This window comes from Oculina patagonica, chromosome 1 (genome assembly GCF_052425735.1).
Source record: "Oculina patagonica isolate OP01 chromosome 1, crgOcupat, whole genome shotgun sequence".
In the NCBI taxonomy this organism is placed as follows: Eukaryota; Metazoa; Cnidaria; class Anthozoa; order Scleractinia; family Oculinidae; genus Oculina; species Oculina patagonica.
Genome location: NC_135758.1, coordinates 38,923,867 through 38,935,687, shown reverse-complemented (window position 1 = coordinate 38,935,687; position 11,821 = coordinate 38,923,867). Strand labels below are relative to the sequence as shown.

The 11,821-nt window shown below is 37.1% G+C and overlaps 1 protein-coding gene across 1 annotated transcript; it reads left to right on the top strand.

The window, feature by feature from the left end:
• Nucleotides 1–2,187: 2,187 nt before the first annotated feature.
• LOC144650547 (LIM/homeobox protein Lhx9-like) lies at nucleotides 2,188–11,821 on the top strand. The gene is given in 5 exon segments (XM_078510253.1): nucleotides 2,188–2,326; nucleotides 6,150–6,364; nucleotides 8,755–8,979; nucleotides 8,981–9,048; nucleotides 11,059–11,821. Coding segments are annotated over 5 exon segments (852 nt in total). The 5' UTR covers nucleotides 2,188–2,305; the 3' UTR covers nucleotides 11,382–11,821.

Genomic DNA, 11,821 nt, shown 5'->3' with positions numbered 1-11,821 from the left:
CTAAATTAGCAACTGATCTAAAACGTTCATTCGACGAGAATACACCTTTAACTTAAACTGTACTTGGCAGAAAAGCTCTCATTTAGGTATAATAATTTTGTTAATTTCCATTTCTAGACCTATTTTTTTATTCCTTTATTTCTCCACGAACAGCTGGGAGAAATATTTTTTTGTCGGTCGCAGTCTGATCGGAAATGAATCGAAATGTTGTTTTTTCTTTCGCTACTGACTTGAACATTAAATTTGTATTACTCTGTGAAAAAAAAAATCAACTTGACGAAAGTGAAAATGACATTTTGTTTTATTTATTTTCGCTGGAGGACCAAATAAAAATGCGATTTAAAACGCACCAAAATGTATATTGCTAGCCGTACGTTCAACGCGAACTGTACTCCAGATTCGTTTTGCCCACATTCAATATTCGGTAATGTATCCCTTTTCTAATTAGGTTATATTTGTTTATGAGAGGAATACAGGTGGAAAAAGATGTTTTCAATTTCCACAGCTGAATTTAGTCCAAACATGACACATCGCGAGAAGCTAATTAAGACTATATAATTTATTAATTAACGGGGAAGCTAAAATTTTTCGGGAATTTTCTCCATCGAACAACAGCCTTTACGGCTCAGTCGTAAATCTCGAGAAGGTGGATTTTGTTGCTTGCTGGCCCAAACGCACAATGGCATTCCGCTTTTTTCAGGGTAAAAAAACTCAGCATTTTTTCTTTGTAAAGCAATGATAGTTTCTTCCTCAAGTGTACAGAACTCTGATTGTTTTTATCAGCTTTCCGGAATTGTGTGTTTACTTTTCATTACAAAAGACAAAAGTAACCGAAAACCAAAAATTCTCGCGCGATTTCAACGAAATATTGTCATACTGAGTAAATTGCGGTAAACCCTTTCAATGCCCTTGGAGTTTTTTTATTCCCGCCAGGGAACCCATTTCAGTGTTGTTTTCGTCAGAAATTGGCACGTGCCGCCACGCGACGCCCCCGAGATTAGCAAAGAACCCAACAAAAGGTTTAAGCTTTTGTTTAAACACCTTGCAAATCGCAAGGAAGAAATATACCAAGGTCGTATAGTTTTTAGAGTTTATGCGAGTAGCCAGCCCACTAGAACGATTGCATTAATCTTGTTAATTATACCCGCAGTGCCGAATGATTAAAGATCAAGACTTGCCACAGAACTTGGGCGCGTCAAACTTAAACGAAATTAAATTTTTTTTCTCAGACAATACGTTCTGTCAATATAGCTGGCAACAATGCGCCTTGTGTACATCTTACACTCTGTTGTTACCTTTGCAATCAGCGAAAACCGCCATCATGAACATATGCAGAACAGCGTGTTGACGCTGTTAATCGGCGTAAGACGCCTCTAGACGGCGTGATACGTTTGAAATTTTGACAGGAATAAATCATAGAAAAATTGCGGTTGAAATGTTTGCTTTTGAGTCGATCAACTTAAAAGGTTTTCCTATTGAAGGTACACTTTAATTTCGAAAAACGCATGCGCGTACATTATCACATCGTTCTCAGTTTTGTGAAGTGTTTTGCACAGTATTGCTTTCCATTTCACACGCAAAATTATTCAAACAAAATGTATTAAGAAAGGGTTTTACATCCTATTGATCAAGATAAGTAAACTTCAGGCATCTTTGTTTCAAACAACCGCACTCAATCGAGTCCTTTTAATTTTGCTCTTTAGAGCGAGATTTTGTTGTGTTGCGCAGAGCCCTTGATCACAATACCCCGTTTAAGAGACCTTAAACTTCTAAGAGGGGGCCCTATTCTCTCTCAACAAACGCACAAAAAGCATTGTTTCTCGATTTGAATTTGAATAGGGACAGATCTCTCGAACGGAAACAAAACTGACACTTGTTTGACACACACGTGCGACTGTATTTTGTTCCGGAGCGCGAGTCAAGTACTCTTGTAACTCGAAGAACAATTTCCCCATTTAAATGCAATTTACTCTCAAGAGAAGTCGGAAACGGGCCGCTATTCTGCGGATCTCGCCGCGCTTTAAAGCGAAATGACGGCATAGGAAGTTTCTAATTCGGCTCATAGGACTTGAATTCACCTGTTCGCGCCACTAAAACATATGGAAATTACTATGCAATATTTAAATAAAGGGTCCATTTCAGGAGGGGTTCCATCCTTAAAAATACACAGCTGCAACGCTCGCGAGATATTTAGCTAGTGTGGTGCGGGCAAGCATTCACCGCAACGAGCCAAGCTACGCCGGCCAACAATCCTGATCAATTTGCTGGAACCACTTGGAAGCGAAGTCGCTTTTCACTTGTGCATATGTTTCGAGATCAGTTTCAGGTAAAGAGTGATGTGATTTGAACTTGCAATGGCTTCCATTGCTTTTTGCGAATTGATGGTTCGTGCCGAAATGTTTCATGTGTCAAACTGACAGCGTTGCTGACGAAGAGCTTGGAAGGTTTGAAACCTCGCGAGTCGCTGCGAAGGCAAGCTTTCACTTTTGAGAATTTTTTCTTAAAATTCTTCTCACGCCGGTTTATCACCCTTTGCAGTGTATACGTCGGCAAATTTCTGTTTTTAAGATCAATCCATTTTAATTCAAAGATCAAATGTTGTTCTGCCTTCTTTACGATCATCCGGAGTCCCTCAAACCACTGTGTTAACGAGAGTTTATGACTTGCCTGGGCGTGTGAGATGCAAAAAATGAACGTTCTCTATTCGAATCTCGCGAACCCGTTTGAGATGCGCGCGAGCGTTCCGAAGTTTCAAAGTATCGTTATTCACAAATTCGAGAGATAGTACTTTGCTTGTTTAGTAACGACATTTCCAGACCTTCAGTGGGTATTTAAACTGATATGAAAGTTACAACGAAATCGACTCATTTCATTTCACCTGCATTTTTTTTTATTTCGTTTAGAAAACAATAATACTAGAGCGAAATAAATAAATGTTATGCTCGTAGGTAATGTTTGGCCGGAGTAATTTAGCGTAGAACTTAAACACTGATATTCTAACTACTTAATTACGACCAGGGCTTTGTGTTTTGAGATTCGATAATTTGAAACCAAATTTTATTTTATTTCTCTTTATCTATTAATGGTGCTGGCTTTTGGAAAGAATTGAAATTAAAAATGTTTAACGAATTATATTTTCTTCATTTTTTTCCTCTGGGTTTAAATATTTAAATACTCCGTCGATTCGTTTGCTTAATAAAAAAAAGTAATGCTGATCAAAAGGAAGTATTTATTTGAAAAGATTACTGGAGGAAGAATCGTTCTTTAGTTGTTATAAATTAGCGGAAATTTTATATCTGTTTTTGTTAAATACTGTTTAATCGTGCGTATTATGGTATTCCGCCGACGAGCAGCCGTTCTCAACGAAACTTGTTTTCTTTTCTTTTTTTCGTTTCTTTTTTCAGTAAATTGGTTAGTGTTCGTTCGGTTCGCGACTTGAATAATTGAACAAGTTTTAACCAGCGTACATTTAAATATAATGCGTATCTTTTCGAAGCTTTCGTTTCGGGTTATCAAGATCTTTAATCTGACCAGCAATTCTTTTTGCCTTCAGAGAAGTAAAGACTTATTCGATTTAACAGCCCAACTTGTTTTCAAATCCGGTTATATTAGCTTCGTTTTTTCGTCAACTCGAAGGTATGTGCGATATATTACTAGAAAAAGAAAAAAAAAAGCGTCAAACGGTGGTCGCTGTTAATTTTGTTCTTTGATAAACTTCGATTTAAATGTGGAATGTTTTTATAACCAGAAAACCCCCCTTTGACAAGGCAATAAGTTGAAATAGATTATGTTTTATTTTTCATTCAAGGCTTACATTTTTCAATGTCACTTGCTGTCAATAGCCTTGTCATCTCGTTTATTTATCAGTTTGCGAGCTTTATCTCGCTGGGATATTTACAGGGCCGTAGGCGGTATAAAAAATACTAACATAATTTCATTCAATTCTTAAGGAATTAACTAAATTACCAACCGAGTCTGCCGGTGTGCAGTTTTACGTTTAACATTAGCACACGCGTATAGCTTTTTAGTAATTAATATAAGAAAAGAATTTTATTTGCAACAATACAAAAAAATGTAGCTCTGTTCACCGCGAGCTACCAGTTCCGAGTGTGAAAGCAAGGAAATCGAAATTTTGTACACGAAATTAAAATGGATTGTAGCTGTATAGTCGTCGCATTATCGATTCATGAAGTGAATTATGCGCATTTGATCATATTCTTTGTTAAGAGTTTCATAAATCTCTTTGCAATCTTGAAAAGCTATTTTTGATCACTAAATACAGTTCTTTGGCACACGAATTAAATAACAGGTGAAAACTAATCGATTTCAAAAACTTGTCAATTATTTCAAAAGGTAAACAGTTTGGCTCGATTTTACACATGTCAAATTTTCTTTTTATTACTTTGTCCTTTTAAGACCCATTGTTTAGCCTTTCAAGGCTGTTAGCATAGAATCAAAAGGTCCTTTACGCTCTTTTGTACTAGTCGAGTTAAGAAAACATCATCAAATATTCTGCGCACAATTAATACCGTTTATATTGAGTGCTGAGAGCGAGCGAAAGAGCGCGCGTGCGATCTCATTGACGGGTTTTTGCTGACAAGTGCTTTACGCCTGCAAGACACATTTTCTCCACTTAAAATTTTATCAGAATTATTAAAAGTAAACACAAGTGGAAAACGGAAATATAGGTAACAATGATGTATCAAACGCGGAACCCAGTCCAAGTGTTTATTCACAAACGTCAATCACGACCCAGCGACGAAACCTGATTGGCTGTGAAACTGTGAAATCGGCCTCCGCATTGCTACGTATGAAACGAAGTTGTGTTCACTTTGGTCTTCTAGCTGAGTGCACTGCTTAGGGTTTATTTTCTTCAAGTTAAAACATATAACTGATTTTTCCCAGCGTGTGGCGGAGATAAATTGATTTATTGAAAAAGAGCACCTGCGATTTACAAGCCTATTAGAGCGCCGCGCCATCTAAAGTACTAGTAGTTCATATTCAATTTACTGACGCGGTCCGTTCTGCGAGTTGTACCACAACTTAGTTCGCTGGTAAGTTTACTTGGTAGATAATATATAAGTTGCGTCCACCTGAAATCTTTCACAGCAAAGAAGACTGAATTCATTCAATTTTTTTGCGCGCAGTTATGCTCAAAATCCCTCTGAACATTTAAGTATTCAAACTTCATAATTTAGTTATTGTTGAAGATTATGCGGTGTGTGTTAGTGGAAAATTATTGAACCGCCCAGGAAGCGAAAAGAAAGGTCTCGTTTGGTTTCATGCAATGTGCATGAGCGCCTTTTAACTCGATGCCGGGTGGCCGGTAAAGATATCGCCAAAAAGAACTTTGTAGAAAGCTCTAATCGAGAGGTTGTTGTTACTTACTTGCACATTTATTCTTCGCAAACTGTACAGTCCAGGGTAATAATTAATTTGGCTGGCTGTGTTTGTATTTGTGTTGTATTTGAAATTAACACAAAGTATGCTAATGCCTGTTAATTCAGTACAATACAGGACATTGCAAATATTCAATAATGGTTTCTTATCCCGTTTAACTTAGTTAGCTATCGGTAGGAAGACTACTTGCGACGATCACAACATAATTATAGTGCAAGGGATTGTAGAAACCGTGAGCAACCGTTAACAGTACCTCGGAAAGCAAGAAGATCAATAGCGAAATGAAGAGGCTGTTTATACTGGCTGGACAGTGCGCTTCCTTTGCTGAACAAATAGCAGGGAATCACACTCTTATAGTCATGTTTGACACCAATGCTAGAACTTATCAATTTTAGAAGAACCAGGGCTTGCACAAGCCAGTTCAATAACTTAGCTACAAATTGCGTTCAATAATTCGTGCATTCTTTCGAAATTCACAACAAAATCGCTCCAAAGTCGAAATTCCCGACAGCGACAGGGGGTCATTTATAGCATGGTCGATTGTAGAAAAATCGTCCAACTTTCTTGCTTCAAACGTCACTTACCATAAACCGCCTGTACGATTCTCGGCTACTTTTGATCAATTCAACGATTAAATTAGGCATTACATAACTCATTTTAAGTGGATACACTTGTATATGTTTATCATCGGATTAACAGGAAATTATTCATTTCTTTCAATCGTCGTCTCGTTTTTATCTCACTTTTAGAACATGCCAACGGCAGACCATGTCACCCTGGACGATAAAGGCTCCTTCTGTGCTGGTTGTGGCGCAAGAATCGTAGATCGTTTCTATTTGATGGCGGTTGATAGAGAATGGCACGCTGAATGCTTGAAATGCAGTGAGTGCAGTTTACGACTAGACAACGAACTGACATGTTTTACGAGGGATGGAGCCATACTATGTAGAGAAGACTACTACAAGTAAGACACCATCAAATTTCTCGCACGGATCTTTTCTAGATCTCGTGCGCTATCTGTATTACTTATTTGCGAAAACATCTACAACCGGTTCATTTTATTGCTGCAACCGGTTTTATTTGTTAACGTTGATGTCTAAAAGATGGTGGATTTGTAATCCCGCCGAATCAGAAATTTGGTTTCGCTGATGTTAAGTTTATCTTTAGAAATTTAAGTTTTTAAATTTACAGGACCTGCTGTTGTATATTTTCTGTTATCACACGTATGTGCACTTATCTAGCCCGACCCAGATACTTCATTTGCGTGTTAAATCCGTTTGTAAAAAAATATGCTTTATTGTGAAACGTTAATAATACGTAAAACTAAAACTATCACTAATTCGGAAATTAGTTTTGACTGTTGAAGCGATATTCGTTGATTTAAAAATTATTCATGGCACGAAGTTTATACATATACGGTAATAATAAAGCCAAAGAAGAAAGGATGCTACCGTTATTCTCCAACAGAAATTCAAAACATGCACAGTTCCAATTACCTTCGCAAAAATACCTTCAAACGGACCGACTTTTTCAATATATTTTCCTGCAATTGTTGATAAAACACGGATTTGTTTTTGCTTGTGGCCTTACACTTTATATTTGTCCTTGCTTATTTTTTTCTGCATAGGATTAACAAAGAGTCTAAACATAAAATCAACCTTTCCATTACAAAAGCATTCGTTTTTTCAAGACCAAAAAGGACTTACAAATTCTACTGGCATACCGCAAACGATAAACAGATTCAGAACAACTATCAACAACGGATTTCTTTCGTCAAAAACATGTTACTTGCCTGTAGGCGTTTACCATTTACAACAATTTAAACAAATCACACACTTGCAAACACTCAGCAATATCAACAAATCAGTGCTGAAGAGTGCCAGTTTATAAAAGATACCCTTGCTTTTAGTTTTATAGATTATCAGCGACCATTGGTTAAGGTCTCAAATGCGATATTGTATCTACGTCGATTAAGAACATTTGTTTTTGGCGCCAGCAAGCCTGGAAAGTAATGAAATAACACAATACGCGCGTAGATCACATGAGAGATTAGTGTTTTGGGGGGTTTGAAACTTATCAACACAAGCTAGGCAACGCGACAAATGCTTGACTTGGTTAAAATAATGTTTCTGTAATTTAAACAGAAAAACATTTCTGGTCGTCGAATGGTTTCCAAAGAAAGCACGTAATGTTTTTTCTTTTTATCAGAGCATTTTAGAAACGATCCATTATAAACAATTTGCGTGGTTTTACAATTGCAACCTTTTTTTCATGTTTAATGAACCATTTTTCATTGTCTACATGTGGCATTGTAAAAAGAAAATTGAATAGGTACTATTGAAAACGTTTTGATGCACTTGATAAACCATGTCGATTTTTTTTGCGGTCGCTTCGCGTTTCCATGTTCCCACGAAAATAAAATATTTCAGTGACGTTTTCAGGAATTGCAAAAGTGTTAGCTTTTGTTTGCCATAACAACATCACTTGTCAACATCGCTGTTTCATTGTTGTTTTTTCTCATCGAAGGAAGAGAAATTATCAAGAAAACACTTTAGTTATTCCAGCTGTGATCGACAAGACATCCGATGTGATAGAAAAGCTAGCTAGTGGTCGAATTGTCAAGCAGGAACTTAGGGCGAGAAATCTAGAATGGTCCATGTTCGGGTCATTTGAATATTGAGGTAGTAGAAGATTAATGTCTAGCAAAACTTCTGTTCAACGTGAAAAACGTTTTATTCGGCAACCATGCGAATTAATATCACCCTGTAACAACTCGGCTTCAGAAAGTGGCTTGCTAGTTAAATGGTTTAAATTCAAGAGCAGCAATACTTGCTGCAAATTTGACGTGAATTAATTGTAGTCCATTTTTAATGGCCTGTTCGGCCGAATGAAAATTCTATTCTATTCATTCATTACGCAGACGATAGAATTATAGCTAAACGGCCAAAGTAACTTTTTTGTTTGTGCTCATGACACGGAGGCGAAAAGTACACAAAAATATCGACCTTATAACAAGTAGACATCTCATTTCTCAATCAGATTTTTCAATGATTTAACCTGAACTTTCCAAAGACAAAATCCTTGACTTTGAGATCATCTCTTTCTCAGTTATTTAATCTCCCTCCGTTTAATAATTGTAATCTAAACTGTCTTTAAATATATTCGATCTGTTTGATTGACGGAGATGATAGAATTTCGTGTAATAGTTGTTAACTGTCTTTTCTCGCCGTTGTAAAATGTGCAGCACCACAATAAATACGACCATTTTCGCCATTTCTTTCTTATGGGCGCATGAACTCACTGCTTTTGCTTGCACCACACTGACTCCAATTAATTTAACTTTCTCTCCATTAGACGCTTCGCAGTCAAAAGATGCGCTGGTTGCAGCCAAGGAATCTCAAGCAAAGAGCTAGTGATGCGCGCCCGCGAACACGTTTACCACATCAGCTGTTTCGCTTGCGATCGCTGCAAGCGGATGTTAGCTACTGGTGAATACTTCGGCATGCGTGGAATGCGAATATTCTGCAAAGCGGACTACGAAATATTACTCCGAGAGGAAGCGCAAGCTTTGAAATCTTCCGTCGTCGAAAGGAAGGCCGAGGAAGAAAAAAATTTCCGTGCCCCTCGAGGGCGTAGCGGCATTATCTGGTGAGTCTTAAGTTAACAATACACGCTGATTACACAAACTGGCGCGTAATAAAAGGTGATAATCGCTTTTATTAGCTTTGCTTGTGGCTCTGAACAACGGAAAGCTTTACTCTTAGCTTTTATTGTTGGTTATGTTGTTGACATCTTTCTGTCGCGATCGTGTATTGTGTTTATTGTGATTCGAGCTATGATTGATAACGGCTTTCCACTTTTCGAACTTAAATTACTTTGCGCCGAAATTGCTTGTCTCTGTTTAAGCACGAAACTTGATTAAAGTGAATTATATTTTTAGAAACGTAATTTAAAAGACTTCTATTGTATTAAGCTATATTAACAGGTGCCTGCCCTAAAGCGTGGCCAGTCTAGATAAGCAGTCTACAACAGTTTATATCTTCCATGACTGATGATAAGTCGTAAAACTCTGGCGACATCTGGACGGCAAAGATAAAAGCCTTAACGTTAACAAATCAAGTATCGTGCACGCCTCTTTTTCATCTTAATCCAGGATTTGAACACTCGTTTCCTCGTGGGATTTATGATTACAATACCTTTTCCCTCAATAACTGCTGTTGTTGTTTTGTCAAAAAATTTGCACGTAATTTTCAACCACTTTTCAATTCTGCCAAGTCTTTCATTTGCACGTCAATGCTAATTTTAACAACAAAGAACTTATTTCTAAAATGAAGCGAAAGTGGTTTTTGCTCGAGTGGCAAGGCGTTACTTCATAAAAACGACGAATAAAGGCTCCTGCACCTGTCGCCGACAGTAACTACTAAAAAGTTCGCCGCCGTTTTTCTCATTGCTTTATTCGTGTATTGTAACTGTTATAGAAAAATATTGCTAAAACGATAAGGTCAATAAGTTATTTCTCTTATTGATTATTTCTATTGAGAGCGGCGTTTTCTTACAATGAATGAATAACGAAGACTCTTTTCGAAAATGGCGCGTGTTGTCCGGTCAAATTGTAAAGCAATATCAGATCTTAACTGTCGTCGATTTGTCAATGTATGAAAGAAGGAAAAATAAAAACATGAATCGCTTACACTACGGTAACTTGACATTGAAAGCATCATTACCAGTTGTCTGTTTATAAACGAACAATCTTTCACGAGACTATTATTTTTATTCCTTTGTTTAACTTAGGCTGCAAGCTCGTGTTATTTTTCTACTGTCTTTGAAGAGGTCGAGCAATTCTTTGAAACACTCTTGTTACAGTACTATGTTATCGTGGAATGTAGATCGGAAAAGCTAGTTTTACCCGATCTAAACTTAAAGGTATTCATTCCCTTTTTTCACTCTCTCTGATCTCTTACAGCTTGGCCACTTATTGAATATTAAAAACTGTGTACATCTAATACTGAGACAGTATTTGAGAGAAAGTGTTTTGGCACTCTCGCAAAGCTTCGCTGCGTTTTAATATTTCCGGGCCGCTTTTTCAAAAGCCGATTAACGTCTCGCTGTTTTGTACAGCCTTGATCATGAGATTATTCAAACTCAAATGTGAACTGTAAAAATATATATCAACAGAAAACTTCGTTGAAAATTACAAATCTTAAATCAAAATTCCTGTTAATCTTGGATTATTCTCTTGACATTAATGTCTTTGTTTTGTATTTTCATGTGCATGTTTTAAATGCTAATGTACCATCTTTCAGTATTTAAATCCTAGCTACTTGTTTGTCACCTTAGTCTGAAGATGATATAGAATTTTATCGAAATATAACAATTAAGTATACCAACGTTTCCTTGCATTTGTTGTCTAAATCTTTGACCTGACAATGCATTTACTCGGTATTTCATTCATCCTTTACCTCCTAAAATTATCAACGGGTAATGTTTTTTTATTAGCTTAATTATGCTTAAAACCATCATTCCCTGTTTAAGTTTGCAAAGTTTAACCATATTTCACTTTAAACAGCCTTGGATGTCTACTAAGCTTTGTATAATGGATAGACAGTCCGTTGCTTCGATGAAAGATTATAACAGTACTTTTCTGTTTATTTTCGTCAGGTTTTACCATTTCTGAGACGGATGGTCATCTTGGACAACACAATGGCGACTCAAAGCCTAAACGCATGCGTACCTCGTTCAAGCACCATCAACTTCGAGCAATGAAAGCGTACTTTGCAATGAACCATAATCCCGACGCGAAGGACTTAAAACAACTCTCACAAAAAACCGGCCTATCAAAACGGGTTTTACAGGTCTGGTTTCAGAACGCTCGCGCGAAGTACCGCCGAACGGTGTGTAATCCGCAGGCTCAGGATTTGTCACCAGAATCTCAGGACCAGGCCTCCCCGGTCAGCGAATTTTTAGAAGCCGGAATAGTGTGACTACGTGTACATAATGCGCCGTATTTACTGAATATTCAACGCCCTGCTGCTAGTGTGATAAAATATTTAAATAAACGCCGCAAGCGGGAGAGTACGTAAAATCAAGAATTTTTATATTGGTACTGGTTGTAATGTTTTCTTAAACAATAACCTGTCTGTTTGGTGCTGTAAACTCAATTCAACCGGATCGATAATTTAGCCACACGCCTGAGTTCAAAAATTATTCTTTATCTAATCATCCAAAACAAAAGACATCTTAAGAAATGAGAGCAACTGAACCAGCGAAATCCTCATGGTATGAAATGAACGTCCTGAAAGTCTTTTCGCGCAAGTACTGTCTAAAGTCATTTTAAAATAAAGTGTTAAAAATAATCAGCCTATAATTGAAAAACTAGGCAGTAGGATAGTCCATTGACACCTGTTTTTCATTTCACCTTTTA